A 19,957-nucleotide genomic window follows, 5' to 3' on the forward strand; every position below is an offset into this window, starting at 1 on the left:
CAGAGGGACTATCCAAGGTCCCTGGTCATTTTTAGCTTCCTTCCCTGGGACGAGTGACCTGCACTCTGTCCTTTGGCCCCACAGCTCACACCAAGTTCTTTTTCTGTCTGTATGAACTCAGGCCCAGTCCTCAGCCAAGGCTAAACTCAAGAGGGTTGGACACGTGGCTTGGGCCGGGAGCCCAAGCAGATGGCAGGCCACCTGTTGCAGGGGTGGCTGAGAACCAGCAACTCGTGCTGTGGCACTGCTAGTGCCTGCTCTCCCCCCACCCCTGTCTTTCTGCCTGCCCAGTGAGCCTGCTCACTTGCTCTGCCCCCAAGCCTCTGGAGTGTTCACAGTGGGGAGGGGGCTTCTGGGCCTAGAAGCTCCAACAAGACAGCACCTAATGAGAGTCTGGGCAATGAGATGAGAGGCAGGGATGGACCCTACTTCTTAACAGGGGTGTGGGGCCACTCCAGGAGATCCAGAAGCAGGAGGTTTTGTCGTCCCCCTCCCCAACGTCCCCTGACGATGAGCAGCCCCTGATCCTCCCCACTCCCTGGCCGTTCTGCTGCCTACAGAGAGGTCCCCTGCTAGACATTTTGGGATTACAAGATTTGATTTGTTTTAAGATGAGGCTCAGATATGTAGCCCACAGTGATCTGGAGCTCCAGAGCCTCCAGCCTCAGCCTCCAGATGCTGGGGATACCAAGATGGGCCATCACACCTGGCTTACAGGTTATTAAACTATAGTTATCTATCTATCTATCTATCTATCTATCTATCTATTTATCTATCTATCATCTATCTATTATTGTTTGGTGTTTTTGATACAGGGTCTCTCTATGTGGCCCTTGCCATCCTGGAACTCATTCTGTAGAACAGGCTGACCCCAAACTCACAGAGATCCACCTACCTTTGTGTCCTAAGTATTGGGTCTAAAGGTTTGAACCACCACACTTGGCTAAACTATTATTATTTGAAAACAACAACAACAGAACTGCCAAATGGACCACACATACTCCTAGTTCACGTAGAAACCTTTGAACATCCAGGAACAAAACCTACATGGTGGCATTTGCCTGTAATCCCAGCACTCTGGCTATGAGGCAGAAGGATTGTTGGGAGTTCCAATCCAGCCTGGGCTGCATGGTGAGATTTTTGTCTTACAAAAACTAACCAACAAAAGAAAACCCCATGTGTAGGAAAGAAAACCCAGCTGGTCTCCAGGGAATGGGCCTGAGGCCAGCTCCAGGCTTTTCTGTGGATTCATAGAATTTTTAAACCTTTTTTTACTGCACAGTGGGGCAGGGTGGGGGTATTTAACTGCCTTCCTGTCAGAACTTGGACAAACTTTTCTCTGACAGCACCCTTTGGAAGACAACATCTTCATGAAGGGCTCCCTGATCTACAACTCCAGAACCAAAAATGCCTACAAAAAAAATACTTTGTATAACATTTTGGCCACAAAAATCTGCCCTAAGCTGACACGAGGCTATTTATAGCCACTGCTTTCTCCCACTCGGCATCAAGATGCACATCTAAACTCCAGCAACGCCAATGTGTTTGGTTAAGGGTTGGCCTGAGGTGGCGTTTCATGGCGCTCAAATCCACAAATCTGAACTCTAGACCCCTCCTACTCAATCACAGCCACACAGAGGCTTCCTGCTTGTCTGGCCATGTGCAGGGCTTGTCTGCAGGTGCCCATGGGGAAGCTGAGGCTCTTAGAGCCTTTGGGGATGAGTGACAGCTGAGGGCTGGGTGTGGCTCCTCCCCTTCTTGCCCCAAGCTGACCTCCAGTTCATGATGATCCTCTTGCCTTGGCCTCCTGAGTGTTGGGACCATGCCCGGGGCTTGTATGTGGCTGTCTGTTTGCATGTGTGGGGTGCATGTGCACTTGTTTATACGGAGGCCAGAGATTGGCATGAGGTGTCTTTTTGGATCAATCTCCACTTTGTTCATGGAAGCAGGGTTTCAAGAGGAACTCAGAGCTTGCCTGTCCGTCTTCTCCAGCTAAGCTTGCCCCAAAGTCTTGTCTCAACCTTCTAATCTCTGGGATTACAAGTGGCCACTATGCCTGCCTAGCTTCTCATGTGGATTCTGGGCATCAGAACTCTCAGTCTTGCTTGCCAAACTCTTTATTGATAGAGTCACTTCCCCAGACCCCACAATTCTTTTTTTTTTTTTTTTTTTTTTTTTTTTTTTTGGTTTTTCAAGACAGGGATTCTCTGTGGCTTTGGAGGCTGTCCTGGAACTCGCTCTTGTAGACCAGGCTGGTCTTGAACTCACAGAGATCCACCTGCCTCTGCCTCCCGAGTGCTGGGATTAAAGGCGTGCGCCACCAACGCCCGGCTGACCCCACAATTCTTTAGACACATCTGGAAAGTCGTGGCTATTCATAGCACCCACAGCTCTGGCCTCCTCAGATAGTCTACAGAGCAGTGGGCTCACTCATTTTGGATAGTCGCAGACCCATTCTGAGGCCTATAAGGCTCTAGAACAGTGGTTCTAAATATGTGGGTCTTGACCCACCCCAAGGGCCATTGAAAAACACAGATATTTACATTACAATCCATTACAGTTATGGAGTAGCAATGACAATAACCTTATGGTCAGGAGTCAGCACAACACGAGGAACTGTAATAAAGGGTCACAGCATTAGGAAGGTTGAGAACCACTGCTCTAGAGTCTAGACCCTCTGCCCAGCCTGGAACCAGGGTAAGGGGAACAGATGCTGTCCTAACCTAACCCTCGTTGCCCCGTGAGCAACTTGTGCCCCTCGGCAGGTACAGGGCTGTCAGCAGCTCCCTGATAGCCTCAGTGGCTCCCAACCAAGTCATTAATCTTGTTCAACACAGACAGCACATCTCAGACCTGAAGCCATGCCCCCTTGACCTTTTGGCACACTTCACAGGACACAGCAGTCATTCCCAGGAGCCTCTACTCCAGAGGGCATTTAGCATTTGTCTTAATTCAGCCTGCCTATCTTCCCCGCTGAAACGCTTCCAGTTTTTGATTTTTATTTTTTATATAGAATATCATGTAGCCCAGGTTGGTTCCAAACTTGTTACGGAGCTGAGGATAAGCTTGAACTACTGATTTTTCTGCCTCCAAGTGCTGGGATCACAGTCATGGGCCACCATACGCAGCTACCGCTACACATTTTGCAAGGGTTAAACATTTCTTTCCATTTATGTCTGTCCACCCACCTATCCACCAGCCAATCCATCCTTCCTTCCATCATCCATCCTCCCTCCTACTCACCCATCTATCCATGACTCCCTCCCCATCCTGTGGCTAGTAGAAATTCTGTAGTTTCAGTGAGCTGGTGTCAAAGGAGAGGCTTCCATGGGCAGGAGCTGGGCTGTAAACTCCTCCCGTGTCTCATTTGCATATAGGGTCTCTCATTTGCATACACACTAGTCCCTCGACCCTGCTTGTTCCAGGCCCCAGCAGCAGGCTCTCCTGTGTGCTAGACTACAATGTTGAGCAAAAACAGATGCTGGCCACTCACCCTGTGGAATTTGTCAGTTTGGAGGAGACAGATGTGAATCAAGTAACCACACTCTTGAAACCATAATCACAAACAGCCCAGCCAGGCCTCAGCCAGGAGGCTCCTGGGAAGTGGGGACACTCCCAGAAACCAAAGGCCTGCCTGAGAATCAACCAGGAAAGGGCATCTAAGCAGGGGGCTGCAAGACAGGGAGTGGAGGTGAAGAGGCCAGGAAGGTGGTAGCTCAGCTGAACAAGGGAAATGAGGTCAACATTAGACACAGGCCCAATAACAAAGGTGCTGGTGGAAGTTGAGGAGAAGCCAGAAAAGGGACCGACCTGCCCATGGAGGGAGGGGGGGGGGGACGGGACTCCAAGCCAGCAGCAGGCCATGCTGTCCCTTATTCTGCAACCTCCAGTCCTTCCCATTGGCTGTCCCAAGTGGAAGTCAGAGGCAAGGGAGTCTGGGAAATAGTTTATAGGCTCAAGCTGTGGACCAAGGGAAGTAGGGAATGACTTAGGCACAGCGAGGGAGGTGTAAAGACTGAGGTGTGGTGCACCTGGTACCCTTGGGAAGCGACAACCACGAGTTTCACCTCTGCTTCTCTCAGGTGAGGGGGCAGTACCTGCGGTTCGCTCTTTAACCCAAGAATGACGAAGTCCAAGAAGGGTTTGGAGCACGATGGAGCTCAGCACCAGAGCTGCTCTTTGAAAAGAGTAGAGCTGATGGGTGAGCAGCTGTCAGGCCCAGGGGAGGGGAAAGCAGGCAGGCACCTGCTACCCTCCCCAACCTGTACCCTAGGCATGGGTCCTTCCATCGGTCTCCAGCCCATGAACACTGACAGCAGAATGAAGCCAGAGCAGTGTACAGGGGGCCCAGTCACCATGGTGACCATCTGCTTTCTCCTTGCTTCCAAGTGGCCTGCTCTGCCCCTATGATCAGGGCCCTGACCACCCACCACTCCCCATGCCTCCACTGCCCCCCAGCCCAGTTGCAGGGGCCATTATACTGTCCACGTCCATCTCTGTTTTCTACTTTATCGTCAGCTCTGTCTTCCAGTCTGATCAATACCAGTAGCTGTGCAGTGGGGAGGGTAGATCAAGGCACACAGCTGGAGCTGTGGGGGCCTCTGGGATGCAACCTGCTTTCTCTGCTTCTCTCAGCGCCATGTTTGGCCCTTGCTTGAACTAAATAAACCTCCAGGTCCCCAGGAAGATGTGATGTCAAGGAAAAAAATCTGTTTTTCTTTTCTTTCTTTTTTTTTTTTTTGAGATAGACTGGCCTTCAACTGGAAGAAGTATGCCTGCTTCTTCTTTTTTAATGCTATTACTTTTTATTTAGTGTGTATATGTATGTATGCATGATGCATGCATGAGTGCACACATGTGCCATGGCATTCATGAAGAAATCAGAAGGCAGCCTTTAGGGGTTGATTCTCTTCTTCTATCACGTGGGTTCCAGGGATTGAGCTCAGGTAGTCAGGCTTAGCAGCAAGCACCTTTAATCACTGGAGCCACCTTGCTGACCCAAGAAAAAGTTCTTAAGAAACATAGCAAGAGCATATTGGTGGTTTATCCCTTCCCAAGGGGCAAGATCTATGGCTGGGAAATAAGAAATCAAGTCATGGTTTTGGCCTTGTGTGACCTTGCATGAGGTACTGTGCTGGCCCTGGTCTTCCATGTCCATTCTGTTACCTTTGTTCCCTCAAGCCTGGCATGGAATTTCAGCCCATCAAGAACAAGCTGTGTGATCTTGGGGAAGGTGCCTAGTCTCTCTGTTACTGGAAATCATACCTGTCAATTTAGATACTGAGAGAATCAGGGTGACTCATACAGAGCTGAGACAAACTGGAAGCTCCAGATCACAGTGACAAAGGACCTCACTCAGGGCATCACCCTACCACCTATGTAAGTTTGGACATGGGGGGGTCTAACTCAGCCTAAAGAGAAGGTAGAACCAGGGATTGTATGCTCCTGTTCCTGCAGGCACTACCCTGCAGAGGTCAGAGGGAGCCAAGTGATACTAGGACAGGGTTCTCAACCTGTGGATCATGATCAAGGGAGTAGCATATCAGATATTTACAATATGATTCATAACATAGCAAAATTATAGTTATGAAGAAGCAACAAAATAATTTTATGGTTTGGGGTCATCAACATGAAGAACTGTATTAAAGAGTTGCAGCATTAGGGAGGTTGAGAACCACTGAGCTAGGACCTGAGCAAGCTGCAACTTTAAAATGTATTTCCCCTTCAGCAGGGGCCATTTCTGAGTATTGTTGGTCTGTGAAAAGAACACACTTTTAGAGCCAGGGTGGCAACACATGTGTTTTTGCACAGCCCAACAAAACAGACACTGAGTCCTGGCCTCTGAGCCCATGTGGACATTATCAGGCTGCTCAGGTGGGCCAGGGGTGCCTGCTCTGCAGCAAGGTGACCTGCAGGGCCAGCCTGGCTGTCAGGAGCTGAGGAGCCAAGGGAGGCATCAGGAAAGCCTCCTGATGAGGCCAGGAGCTGGTGCACCACAGGAATGACAGTCACCACAGGTGGGATTTGGGACATCTTGTCTAGTGTATAGAAAGCCTAAACACCCGCCTGGGATTAGAGTTCCATTAGCAGGTGTCCACTTAATAAGTATATCATGTGCTGTCAACAAAAGACATGGTTGGGATATGCATGAAAACACCATCACCATTTGCCTCAGATGGGAACTCCTTAGCCCACCAAAGGATCAAGATCAGCCAGTCACTGTATTAAGCAGGTTTTCTGGGACGGGGCTGGTGGGGGTGGGGGGTGGGGGACAATGACAGACAGACATAGAACTGATGAGTTGTTTATTATAAAGGGAGAGTCACTAGAATGACTTACACAGGAAGGACTTGGGGGTCCAATGATGGCTGTCTGCATGCTGGAGAGACTGAGAAGCCAGGAGCTGAAGGAGGCCGGAGGCCTCAATCAGGAGCCAAAGGCCTGGAGGATTATGGAGAGTCAGTAGAGAGGAGTTTTATTCCCGAGTCCATCCTTCCTGGGAGCCTTCACAGATTTGCCAAGAGGCAAGAGCAGCCCTCACAGTCACTACTGGACCTCCACACAGCAATACAAAGGCTAAGAGACTGCTTTGGGCAGCAACAGGGAAGGGGCTGGAGTGTGGCTCAGAGACTGGCACACACAGAGCTCTGGGTTGCATTTCCAGCAACCCAGAAATGTGCACACAGAAAACCCCAAGCAGGAAGAATCAGGCACAATGTGGTGCCACAAGAAAGACACAGGGTGTGCATAGGCTGCAGCCCTCCCCACAGAGGGGACAGAACCTATCTGCTCATACTACAACATGGCCCAGCCTTGAAATTAGGGCAAACAGAATATGGGGTGTCCTAGCATATCAGCACTTAGAAGGTTGGGGCAGGAGATCAAGGCCATCCTCTACACATAACACATTCAAAGCCAGCCTGGGTTATCTGAGAACTTGCTGGGTTCCCTGAGACCTTGTTTAAAAAAAGGGGGGGGGGGCAGGCGTGATGGCCGACTCCTTTAATTCCAGCACTGGGGAGGAAGAGGCATATGGATGTCTATAAGTTTGAAGTCAGTCTGATCTGCATAGTGAGTTCTGGGCCAGCCAGAGCTACAAAGCCATCTCCCCAGCATGGCACCCCAAATGAATGGACAGAAAGCAGGTGAATGATACTTAGAGCTGGGGGAAGAGCCGCTGGAGGGACTACAGTGGTGGCAATTTGGGTGGTTTCTCTTGGGGATGATGGATGTTTAAAAGTTGACCATGGAGTTAGCTATATGGCTCTGTGAACAATCAGACACCGAACTGTCACCTGCATGGTGGACTGTGTAGTCCGGGACTGTCACCTCTGTAGCTGGGTTTGAACTGGATATGGGATGGGGGTGCCCCCCCCCCGGGGCAGAACATGCTGGTCTGTGAAAACTTAGCGAGGTACACCTGTGTGTCACATACTTACAGGAGCTTCAGGTTTTCAAAAGCACAATGCCCAGCCAGGCATGGGGGCTCACTCCAGCAATCTCAGCACTGGGGAGGACGAGGCAAGGGGGCTGCTGAAGTGTGAGGTCAGCTGGGATACAGTGAGAACTCACAGAAGAAGACAAAGTGCCATCCTCCAGTTCAGCATCAGACACTGTGAAGAAGTCCAGGATAGGCCAGCCACTCTAGAGAGAAGACCAAGATGACAGCTGGGGCTAGGGCAGGTCCTGGTGACTCAGAGGGACATATGGACACAGCCTTCTTTGTGAGCCAGAATCTGAGGAAGCCACTGGGAAACTCTGGGTCCAAGGGCTTTGGGACCCGGCTGAAGGTACAGCTGCCGGTAGAGCCACACGCAGGATGGTGAGCAAAACTACCAGTTTCTGGTGCAGGACACTAAGAGGGACAGGAATGCTTTAATGGGGAAGTATTTGGAAAGGTAGGCCTGCAAGCCAGGAGCTGTACATTAAGGGTGGCAGGTTAGAGCAAGGCACTTGGAACAGACGGTCTGGGTTCAACTCCAGCCCCGACACTTCCCAGCTCTGTGACCTTGGAGACATGGGACCACTATTTGGAACCTTAGCACATTAAGTGAACATAGACCCTCCCCCCTGTACTTAGTAAGCACCCAGCACTTAGTGAACAACTGGCAATGATAACTATCTCCATCAGGACTAAAGTGCAGGACTAAAGCTGGCTTGCCCAATATACCCAGTGTGCACATGGGCAGTTGGAGATCACTCTCACTGTCTAACTTTGCTTTCCTCCTCCCCTTGTGTTCTGCCTTTTCCAGAACTTTTGGGGCTTGGATGGATGCTTGGGAACCAACCACATCAAGGGGTTTCTGCTACAAATCAGAGCCTTGGAGATGCCAGTGGAGAGGGAATTTTCAAGCACACACAAGATTTATGTGAAGAGTCTGTCCTGTCAGGGCCCCGTGCAGGTCAGCCCTGTGTTCATTTATCAAAAGGTTTTTACAAGGCTCTGAAGTTCACCACAGCACCCTCGGGTTCCTGAACAGGAGGGCTGGGATGGGCCATGAGCTGTTGTCTCCTGGCCCCGATACCCTGGCCCTTCACTGTGAGCACAAGCTGGGATTTTCACACAAGGGCCTTTGTAATGTATGGAATGCTCCTGCCTACACTGTCTCAGTACCCAGAGATGGACAGTGAGCTGCAGCCTCCTTGCTCTGAGACTGGGGTGTCAGAGAGCAGTGGCTGCTGAGATGGGGTTACTAGCACACTGTGGAAGCTGTATGTTTAAGGAATTAATGGAATCAGTCCACACAAAGGGCAACAAAAGGGCCTGTGCGCTGGCTCGGTGGTAAAGGTACTTGGCACCAAGCCTGATGCCTGGAGTTTAAGGCACAGAACCCACACAGAGGAAGACCATTTCCCACAAATTGTCTCTGACCTCCACAGTATGATGCGGCAGACCCCTCTATCCTCTGTCCTGGTTAGTTTTCATCCCTCTGACACAAACTATTGTTACACGGGAGGAGGGAACTTTGACAGAGGCACTGCCTCCATCAGACTGGCCTGTGTGCAAGTCTGTGGGGCTTTTTCTTGATTGTTGGTTGATGTGAGAGGGTCCAGACCAATGTGGGCAGCATCATCCCTAGGCAGGTAGGTGGTCCTGGGTTGTCTAAGAAAGGTAACCGAACGTGAAGCAGTAAGCTGTGTTCCTTCATGGCTCCTCCTCCGCTCCTGCTTGAATTCCTGCCCTGACTTTCCTCAGTGATGGACTGTCATCAGGACCTGCAAACCAAATAAACCCTTTCCTCCAAAGGTGTTTTTGGTCATGGTATTTATCACGGAATAGAAAGCAAACTAGGACACTCCCGCTTTCTACCCCCTACCCCCATGCATGCACGTATGCATGCAAATATATATATATATATATATATAATATATATATATATATATAATCTCTAAAATACAACAAAATGTCACCAGCCTCACCATGGTATCAGGAATTGCACCTTTGAATAAGTCCCTGCTTCTGGGGACCCGATTCCCTATTTCTAAAGCAGGGACAACACTTCCTCAGCCACCAGGCATAGCTGTCAAGTGCTAATGGGTATGACTGGCTCAGAGGCCCCACATCAGCTACTCAGACATTGTTTTTTTATTGTTCATAGTAACATTCTTTCCCTTTGAGGAGGATATTTTTTGCCAGTGTTCTGCCATGTTTGAAGCTCTTTCTGTGGAAAGTAGTGAAGTGCTTGCTCTGTCCAGATGGAAAGGGAAGGGAAGTGGGGGGTGGAGGTGGAGGAGGAGAGGGAGAGGAGGGGGGAGGAGGGAGAGGGAAGAGCAAGAAAAGGAAGGACAGTCAAAGATCAGTTTTTCTCTTTTGTCCCCAGCTAGCTGGAGGGCAAACACAGAGCCCAGGTTGCCTCTGTAGAAGCAGATGGATAGACGGTAACTGGGTCCTGGGAAGGATGCACACAGAGGAAGAGAGAAGTGACAAAAGGAACAGTGAGCAAGAATGTCAACACCGCAGGTTGGAAAAAGCTGGGTGCCTTGGGATAGCTGTAATTTGATTTCAGGCTCTTGGGAAGGAGGAAGCATGGAGCAGATGAAGATTGCAGAGGGGCAGTGTGATGCTGGTCAGATTTTTTATTTAATTTATTATATATATGTATATATATATATTTAATTTATTATATATTTGGTTTTTCATGCTAGGGTTTCCCTGTGTAGCCCTGGCTGTCCTGGAACTGGAGATTTGCTCTGCAGACCAGGCTGGCCTTGAACTCGGAGATCTGCTTGCCTCTGCCTTCCCAGTGTGGGGATTAAAGACGCGTACCACCACTGCCAGGCTTATTTCTTTTTATATAATTTTATTCTTTGAAAATTTCAGGCTTATATAAAATGCATTTTGATCTTGCCTGCCTCCAGCCAAGGTTTTATTTTTTGAGAAAGGATTTTACTCTATAGCCCAGGCTGGCCTTGAACTTCCCATCCATCTCCAGGGTGCTGGGATTACAGAAGGTACCATCCTGCCAGATGGCCTGATAATTCTAGAACAGAAGGCACGTGAGGTTTGGAGTTCTGTGTCCCTGGTCCCAACATTGATTGAGCCCTTGAACCTAGGGCAGTACAAGGCAGGCTAGTTGGGGGTCAGCCCCTGGGGAGACACAGCCAGAAACAGACACAGTATGTTTGGTGCTGAGAGCTGAAGACAACTAGGGGAAGGCTGGGGATGCCCCACAGGCAGCAAAAATGTGAGCCATGCCCAGATGCCCTGCATGTCTCCACAGAACCTGTGGGCTGTGCCGTCCCTGCCCTGAGCCAGGGTTGCTGGGAGCTGCAGTGTTGCCCATGCCTTAAATAGTGATGGGTATGGAAGGAACATGGCCCCTCCACAGCCGCAGGCAGGAGGATGACTCTGCTCGGTACCCTGAGTCTAGATGCTGTGACTCTTGGCAGGCATGTGTAAATGGATGGCTCAATCCAGTTTGAGCTTCAAACATGTGAATGGCCAGGCTGGGGGCTGGGATGGCTTTGCAACATGAAGTAGATACTAAGGGATCTTGGTGTTCAAGCATCTGGCACCACACAGCTGGCTTTGTGTCCAGGCCAGAGCCTGTGAGTGTTGCTGGAGTTTTCTTGTCCTGCCAGATCCCACTGCTTCAGCCCCAAATGAACACACAGAGATGCTATATTAATTATAAAACTGTTGGTTGATGGCTAGAGCTTCTTATTGGCTAGCTCTGTCTTAATTATTAACCCTTTTCTATTAATCTAAGTATTTCCATGTGGTCTTGGCTTACCAGAGAATGCCCGGACCTCTATTTCCTTTAGTGGCTACATGGCGTCTTCTTGTGGTCTCTCTGCCTACCTTTCCTAGAATTCTCTTCATTTCCTAGTCCTGCCTATCTTCCTGCCTCTATTGGCCAAACAGTGTTTTATTCATCAACCAATAAGAGAAGTGTATATACAGAAGGACATCCCCCAACATTTGAGAGCTTTGCTTTCATTAGATGCATAGTTGGGGACGCATGAAAGAAGAGAGAGGAGATTCTGAGACTATCTCTGGTCCATGCTGATCTTAGGGTGAATCATTCCTATCAGCTTTATATGGAGTGTGTGTGTGTGTGTGTGTGTGTGTGTGTGTGTTCCCACTCAATCTGCTGTTCCTATGGGCTGGTTTCTCCTTACTCTGAACCCAGTCTACTCATCTAAAAGCTGGGGCTCAATGACACAGCCATGGGCTCTGTGGAGATTCTGGAGCTGGCCCCTGCAAGGCCCAGGCTTGTGTTCAGCACTTACTCAGCATGCAGAGACACCTCTACTGCTGCACTCCACATTGGGGGTCATTGCATGGGTCCCTCAGCTCTTTTCCTTTGAGACAGGGTCTCACTGTGTAGCCCAGACTGGCCTTGACATTGAGATCCTCTTGCCTTGGTCTCTGGAGAGCTTGGCCTGTCAGCTTTGCCTAGGTTCTGCTTCTCCCAGTCCTAAAAAAAAAAAAAAAAAACAAAAAAAAAACAAATGTGTCCTTTTGTTAGCTCTGCTTTCCTGATAGAGAAAGAGACCCAGAGGGTCAGAAGCCCCCCCCCTCCCCAAGGCTAGTAAATGCTACTGTGATGTCAGGCTGATGTGTCTGGCTGTGCTGTGGCTCCACCCACATGTCACCCACCCCCAGATGACTCAGCAGTGTCACCTGTCTTCTTCCTCCTCTCATCTATGCCAGGGGATTTCCTGAGTCATTCACCCATTGTAAGAAAAAGAAATCTTCCGCTCCCCCCTGCCCACTTCATTTACAGAAACACAAGCACAAACATTAGTGCACACATGCATGTACATTCACGTACCTGCCTAGTACATGCATGCATGCATGCGTGTAAACACAAATGCATGTCTGCATAACACCAAGTATTAGCACACATAAATACATGCATGCAAAGCACACACGTGTAGTCCTGGACTTGTGCACACACATATACATGTGTATATAACTATGCGTTAACACACACAAATGTATAGCACACATGTAAGTCTGTACTTGTTCACATACACAAATGCACACATATGTCTACATACACAGCACGTATGTGTATTAATACACCCATGCTAACATGCACACACATACAGCCTCCCATCGTGTCAGCCTTCCGTGCCAGGCATCTCTCTTGCTCTCATTTGACCCACCGTGAAGGGAGCATGTGCCCATTGCATATAGCAGGAGACTGAGGTTTGTAGAGTTAAGAGGTCTGCCTCTTTCTGAGGTATACACAGCTGGCAGAATGGGGTCTGGGTCTTTGGATCCAGGTCTGGAGCCAGCCCTGGCTATTCAGTGTGCAGGATAGACCTGGGAGAAACTAGCTGTTGGGAGATGAAAGGAAGTAGGAATCAGAAGCTGGCAAAGGAAATAAAATGAACGACGAACAGATGAGAAGGAACAAAGGGCAACTCCAGCTGAGCCCCTGCAGGTGAACCTGAAGGGCTCTGAAGATGGGCAGCTGGGCCAGGCTGAGGGGCCTTCACCTCCAGGGAGCCTCCTGCGCTTGGACAAAAACAGCTTCCCCAGGCTCCTTCCTATGGGGTGAGACCCCCAGCCCTTCCTTGGAAGGAACAGACAGTGTTCCTTCATGAGGGAGCTCCCATTCATTGGCCTCTCCTCTAACAAGGTATGAACAATGCCAGCAGCCAGGGGACAATCCCAACAACAACAACAACAACAACAAATTCTGCAAGAGTTTGCTGAGCCAGCACTTTTCTGTGCCAGGGAAGGAAGAGTCCCCAAGATCTGCCATGTTAACACCCCATCCAGTTGATCCTGGAGTCCTGGAATGTCAGAGATTCCCAAGAGGCTTTTCTCCTGCCCATTTACATGAGTGTGTGTGTGTGGGGGGGCGGCTTTATTTATATGTCAGCTCACCAAGTGGGGGCTCCTGTCCTTAGGGCCAGGGCACTGCCTCCTGCTGGCAGGGTAGACAGCTGGAAGCTGCTGGAAAGTAGAGGCTCACAGTTCTGATGCTTCAGGGGGTCCTGTTACAGATGGGAGACTGAGACCCAGAAAGGTTTGGGATTGCTTGGTAGCTCAGCCTTAACCAAAGGATACCATCAGAGAGAGAGAGAGAAGAGAGAGAGAGAGAGAGAGAGAGAGAGAGAGAGAGAGAGAGAGAGACAGAGAGAGACAGAGAGACAGAGACAGAGAGACAGAGAGACAGAGACACACAGAGAGACAGAGAGGGGGGTGATACATATGTGCTCTTGTGTGCTTGGGAGGCGCCAAGGACAGCCTCCAGCAGCTTCTGGGTGACAGGGGCCAGATGTCTGCCTGAGGAGGCTGCATACTCCACGCAGAACCCTGCTGCCTGGTCTGAATCCTTCCTGGCCTCGTCTTTTGAGTCATAAAGTGAGGGACATCCCACACTTGCTTCTTGGGGGTAGTAGCTAAGAAGCATGTAGCGGTAGTGAACTTGGCAGGCAGGTCTGTCTCTGTTAAACAGCTACAATGTATCTGCATACAATATATTAAGCCGTGGATATCTGCGATTTCTGCTGCAACACTTTTAACAAGAAGGAAAAGGGCACAGAGAGATTGAGTTCTTAGTCCTAAAACACACAGTATCCTTCCTACTCCTTCCTATTCCTACACCCTAGGTCCCTACGGTGACCCGGTGGGCCCTGGCCAGTCAGGGTGGGGGCAGGCTGTGAGGACTCTGTCTCCAGGGTGATGCAGAAGACAACTCCTTTTCCTTCTGTCTCTAAAAACTAGGGCATTGAACTCAGAAAGGTGACCCCAACCCTGGGCTACTGAACGGCCAGGACCTCCCCAGGTTCTGGGGGAGGGGGTGGGGGTGCTCTTCCCAAGTCTCCCTTGGTACCCATCGGTCCTCACCTGGCTCTAATGCGTCCGGCTTGACCTTTCCTTAAAGATCAGCGGCAGCGGCTGATGGGTTTCGTGGGTCCCAAAGGAGACCCTTCAGACAGCCCGAGCCACGGGCTGCAGAGCCCCTAATTGGAGCAATGAATCACTGCGGGCTCCTGCTGGACACAGAATAGACAGAGGAGCTGAACGCTATTGTGCCATAGTTTGGGACACAGGGGGGTGAGAGAGGATGGGGAGGGAAGACGGGGGTGGGGGGCGGGTTGGGGAGAGAAGAGGTCAGGGGAGGAGGAAAGAGGAGGATGGAGAGGACAGGATGAGTCAGGGGAGGAGGGGCGGAGAGGAGGTAAGGGGAGGAGGATTAGGAGGAGGAGGAGGCAGGGGAGGAGGGGACGGAGAAGAGGATTAGGAGAAGGAGGAGTCGGAGGGGGGGGGAGGGAGGAGGAGCCCGGGTGGAGGCGGGCAGCAGGGCGGCGCGAGGGAGGGCTTCCCCGCCTCCGCCTCCCTCCCGCGCCCTCCGCCCCGCGCCGCCCCGCCTCCCTCCTCCCAATTAAATGACCCGACGCTCTGGCCGGCGCCGGAGCTCGCACATGCGGCCGCCGCAGCCGCCCGGGGCTCGTCGCCACTGCCGCCACCTCCACGTTCCGGGCGCGCTCTCCGGCGCCGCCTGGGCCCGCACCGCTGCCAGCCGGGGACTCAGCAGCCCCAGGCACCGCCGCAGAGACCCTCCGTGCGCCCCGGGCCGCGTGCGCGCCGCCGCCCGCCAAACTTTGCGAGTTGGGCGCGGGGCCTCGGGCGGCGCGGCCGGAGCAGCGGCAGCCGCGGGTAGCGCGGAGGCGGGCGCGGCGGCCGGGCCATGAGCGGCCGGGCGGCGCCGCTCTCCCGCAAGCAGCGGCTCATGGCAGCGGCGGGCGCGGCCCTGTCGTGCTTCATCTGCGGCGGCGGCATCGCGCGCGGCAAGGAGCTGAAGCTGCCGGTGAGGCCGGCGGGCCCCGCGCAGCCCTTCTTTCCGTTCCTGCAGCAGCAGGAGCCGGCGCCCGGCGCGCGCGGGCTGAGCGCGGCCGATGGCTGCGTGCTGGTGTGCGCCGTGTGCCGCTGTTTCCTGGCGGAGCAGTGGGCCGCCTTCGAGCGCGCGCGCACGCCCGTGGACAAGCGCGTGTACTGGCTCAAGCGGCCGCACCAGTGCGACGCGAGCGCGGGTGGCCGGCGCGGGGCCCGCGAGTGGAACGCCGAGGACGCGCGCGACTCGGAACTGTCGGAGCTGTCGGACGCCGACGCGCTACCAGAGCCGGAGCCCGAGCCGGAACCTGAGCCCGAGGATGCTCACGACGCCACGAAGCCCGGAGTCCGGCGCCGACGCACGGGCCCCGGGACGCACTGGACTCCGGAGCCGCCTCGGGCCAGCGTGCTGAGGGGCGTCCAGGAACCCTGGCCCATCCCCACTGCCCCTGACGGCACGGACAGCGCCGCCTCTAGCCGGGCCGCAGGGCCCCCAGAGCGCAGCAGCACCCCCGAGGGCAGCGACGTCGCTGGCAGCCTCGGGGACGAGGGCCTGGAGCGGCCTCCCCCGACGCCCGCGGACAGCCAGGCCCGCTGCTGCTACGTCTGTGGGTCGGCGCTGTCGCCGGCCTCGCAGCAGCAGATCCACGTGCAAAAGCAGGAGGCGCCCTCCCAGGCGCCCTTCTTCCCCTTTCTGTGGCTGCATAGCCCCCCGCCCGGAGCCCAGCCCATCACTGAGGCTGGCAGCACCCTCGTATGTCCCTGCTGCTTCTCGTCCCTCACGCACCAGTGGCAGAGCTTCGAGCTGGCCAACGTGCCTGTCCTGCAGCGGCTCTACGTGGTTCCCCTGAACAGCCACGCCCCCGGCATGGCCTCCAAGGCCCGGAGACTCCCCAGAGAGGAGGGCCCCCCCACTGCCGCGGGCCTGCTGCGGGAGGCCTGCTACCTCTGCGGGGAGGATTGTACACGGGATGCCCGGGCAGTGCCCTCCCGCATCGTCAATGGCAACTCGGGCGGCTCCATGCACTTCCCTTTCCTCAGCCTCCTGCCTTGCCCACCCAATGCTCGGCCCCCCAACAAGCACTGCGAGGTTCGCAGCTGCCCCAAGTGCTTCAGCGTCCTGGAGGACGTCTGGGCCCTGTACCGGGCATCACACAACCGTGAACTCATCAACTCTGTGCAAGGCTTCCTGGGCAGGTACCACCAAGCCTTCTCGGCCTCGGACCCTACTCTAAGCGATCTGCCCGCTTCTGCACAGGGAGGCCCGCCTGCCGTCTGTTACATCTGTGGGGCTGAGCTGGGGCCGGGCAAGGAGTTCCAGCTCAGCATGAACCCCGCTAGCCACCTGGGCGAGAAGGAGCCCTTCTTTCCTTTCCTCACTGTCTATCCGCCCGCCCCACGGGCCAGGCCTGCAGACTCCACCGGCCTGGTGGCCACCTGTGTGCTCTGCTATCATGACTTGCTGGGTCAGTGGCTGCAGCACGAAGCCAGAGCCGCTCACCAGGCTGTCAGCGCCTGGTCTAGGCAGTACCAGGTAGACACGTTCGTATGCTTCTTCTGCCAGCAAGAGAAGAAACGGTGTCTGGGGCTGAAGTCAGTGAGGGTGGCCAGGCTGCCCTTGTTCCTGTATACCCTGAGAGCCAGCCACAGCCTGTTGGTGGATGATGGCCGGCAGCTGATCATTGGTGCCTGCGTGGAATGTGGGACCCTGGTTTGTGCAGGTCAAGGGCTTGTCAGCCAGGGATCCATGGGCTGGAGCTCCCCAGCAGCAGGAGCAACAAAGGTAAGCAGTAGCTTTCATCTCAGAGCATCTGTGTCTCAAAAGGAGAGATGTTTTCTGTTCCTTGGCAGTATCATTGGTTCTGTATGGAGTGTCCCAGCAGGAGGCGTTCTCTTTGCCTTGCTAGCTTGGCTGACCTTGGAGGCCTGGGGCAGGAGGTTAGAGGGTCTGGGGGCAGGGGTGGAAGAATAGCTGCTGCTGGAATCAGCAGGCATGGGGCTGAAGCTGGGAGTGTTTGCCACGAATCTATCAAACGGAGGAAGTTCAGGGCACGGCTGTTGTCCGCCCGATAACATTGGTAATTAGTGTAGCCACGCAGGTCACCCGGAGGTGGCTAGTTCCTCTGACGAGCTCCTGGCTGCCTCGCTCTTCCCAAGATTCCCACCCAAGTGCATTTCGTTTGAGTCTTCCTGGTGGCTTTATGAAGCAGATGGCAACAGATTCCAGACGTGTAGGCGTGGGACACAGGCTCATGGGACCCAGGATGGTGGCCTAGACAACCTTTGCAGTGGTTAGTCTCTTCAAGTCAGCTGCGTGGAGCTGAGCCGAGGCCTGGGGCCTGTTCTCAGGATGCAGCTGTCTGCCTGGTAGGAGACAGTCAGGGCACTGGGATGATAGAACCTAGCTTTGTAAGAAACTGGGCAGGAGCTGGCCAGGTGGCCCTGGGAAAGGGGGCAACAGGCAGGGAGGCAGGCAGGCAGGCATCTGTGAACTGCACTCACTGTCCTGCCCTTGGGCTGGGATCCTAATTCCTACCAAACAGACTGTCCTGTCCTGGACAGAGAGAGGCCTGTGTGGCAGTGACTGGCCAGGGACCTGCAGAGAGACATAAGGGTGGTTAGGTGGGTCCAGTTCAGGAAAGGCTGTGTGTAAAGTATCTGGTTCCTGCAATTGTGTGTGTGTGTGTGTGTGTGTGTGTGTGAGAGAGAGAGAGGGGGGGGGGGGAGATATGCCTGGGCACATGGAGGCTGACCTATGAGGCAATCTTTGTTGTGCCTGGGTGTCCCTTTCCCAGGCTCACAACCCCAACTGCCTCACGAGTTGGCCTTGGTCTTGAGTTGCCTTTAAGGTTTTGATGGCAAAGGGAATCACCTGCTTCTGGCATAAGGCACCAAGCCTTTCATTAGCCACAGGTGTGTGACAGCCGATGCTGAGGCTGTTGCTGGGACTTGGAAGGCACAGCTCCACAAGGCCTGAAGTACAAGAAGAGCTTGGCTCTGGGGCAGGACAGGCCTGGTCCCGGCCTGCCTCTGTCTTCGCTGCAGAGCTATCTGCCAACAAGTTCTTATCCTGGCTGGGCTCAGTTCTCTTGGCTGAGAAGTAGGAATACAGACCACGTGGTTTGTATAGACATTCTAATAATTAAACTAATCAGGGGGCATTTGAATGTCCCTAGGCCAAGCTTACTGTGTTGAGGCTGTTGCTGGCGACCCTCTCTTTGTGTAGAAGGGACAGGGCAGTTTTGTGTGAGGCTACAGCCACAAGCGGGATGACTGTTGGAGGTTTAATGTGGTCTGTATGGGTGGTTGGTGCTCACTGGGGGCGTGGAGTTTTCTCTGCAGAGTGCCTACTTTGTGCTAACTTGACCTCAGTACAGGAACCCAAGTAATCAGATGATGCCTGGGTCCCAAGCCAGCAGGGGTGGGAAGTAAGAGCAGTCAGTGTGGCCCCCAGGCCCCTCCTATGTCTGCTCTGTCCTTGGCCCTCACCTTGTCCCATGAACCTTACTCCTACACTGAGACTCAGGTAAGTCCCATGACTAGTGACTCTCACAGCCAGCAGGTGGCTGAAGGTTCCAGCCTGGAGCTCAGGACCTCCTCTACCCCCTGGGCCCTGCTCCAGCAGTTTGCCTGAGACTCACTGAAACCTGGTAAAGTAGCAAAAAGTGCTGAGACAGGAAGAACCCCAGGGCCCTGGGGATGGGAAGAGTCTGCTGGGTCTGAGGGGACAGAAAGTACCAGATCTGGTAGCCTTTGCAGGCAGGAGGAGTTTGTCCTTTGTGCTGAAGGGTAGCTTGAATGAAGGTATGGAAGGGACAGGGGTGCGTCTGCAGTCAGGCCTGTGCTGCAGTGGGGGTGGCAGGCATGTCTCAGCCTCCACTATGGCGATGGCGGGAAGGAGGAGTCATTCAGCTCCCAGGGTCCGAGGATGCCGGAACAGAGCCTTCTGCCCTCTGCCCTTCCTCTGCGTTCCTGCTCTTCCCATTTATCCCACAAATATTTATAGAGCGCCTACTCTGAGCCAGGCACTGTTCCAGATGCTGGGATCCGGTGGCAGGCTCAGTCTGCAGTGTCCCTGGGGAGGGACAGGCACAGAAGGTCCAAAAGGCTGTTTCCCGCAGCGCTGGGAGCTGTGAGGCCATCAGCCAGACTGGGTGCAGTGCAGAGACAAGTGGGGGTGTGCAGAGGGCCAGGCTCCTAGGCTGTCAGGAGAAGAGGCATAGGCACAGCCTTTTCCTTGTCCCCAGGCTGGCTTTCCAAGCCACCCTACCCACCCCACCCCCAGAGTCCCCAAGCTTCCAATTAGCCTTCCTTTCTTCATGTGTGCTGTCTGAGAACTTAGCTGGGAAGTACAAGAGCCTTGTAAGGGCTAAGGAGACCCACTTGGTGAGGACATGGCATGTTCCAGAACCTGCTAGAATTTTGGAACCCAGGTAGGTACTCCAAGTGAATCAACTTAAAAACAGCTGGGAAATGATGTGTCTGAGAAGTCAGAAGGGAGAGAAGAGAGATGGTACCCAACTCTAGCTGGGTTGCTGGCAAAGCCCCCCTTCCCCACTTCCTGTCCTTTGGTCTTCTAGAGCTTGGTGTCCTGCAGGCCATACAACCCTGCTGCATGGATTGGGCAGTGGCTTGGTTGGACCAGAGAGGGCTGCAGCT

At 53.4% G+C, this 19,957-nt stretch overlaps 1 protein-coding gene and 2 long non-coding RNA genes across 4 annotated transcripts in view; 1 reads left to right on the forward strand and 2 right to left on the reverse strand.

Annotated features, from left to right (window-relative positions):
• Positions 1-6,288: 6,288 nt before the first annotated feature.
• LOC118238201 lies at positions 6,289-9,211 on the reverse strand. The gene is made up of 2 exons (XR_004768885.1): positions 7,440-9,211; positions 6,289-6,441 (listed from the first exon to the last, which is right to left on the reverse strand). It is a non-coding gene; the product is annotated as an uncharacterized LOC118238201 (long non-coding RNA).
• Positions 9,212-10,328: 1,117 nt separating this feature from the next.
• Positions 10,329-14,549, reverse strand: LOC103164539. Its single transcript, XR_004769295.1, has 3 exons — positions 14,312-14,549; positions 12,616-12,789; positions 10,329-11,921 (listed from the first exon to the last, which is right to left on the reverse strand). It is a non-coding gene; the product is annotated as an uncharacterized LOC103164539 (long non-coding RNA).
• An 806-nt stretch (positions 14,550-15,355) lies between these two features.
• Positions 15,356-19,957, forward strand: part of Gse1 (Gse1 coiled-coil protein) — a 344,296-nt gene continuing 339,694 nt past the window's right edge. Inside the window, exon 1 of one of the 2 annotated variants that reach the window (XM_027410721.2) lies at positions 15,356-17,081. In XM_027410721.2, the coding sequence (XP_027266522.1) occupies positions 16,167-17,081 (915 nt within the window). In that variant the 5' untranslated portion in view covers positions 15,356-16,166. The remainder of the gene's footprint in view (positions 17,082-19,957) is intronic. The other variant, XM_027410722.2, reaches the window with a different exon arrangement.

This window comes from Cricetulus griseus, chromosome 3 (assembly GCF_003668045.3).
Source record: "Cricetulus griseus strain 17A/GY chromosome 3, alternate assembly CriGri-PICRH-1.0, whole genome shotgun sequence".
Taxonomy (NCBI): Eukaryota; Metazoa; Chordata; class Mammalia; order Rodentia; family Cricetidae; genus Cricetulus; species Cricetulus griseus.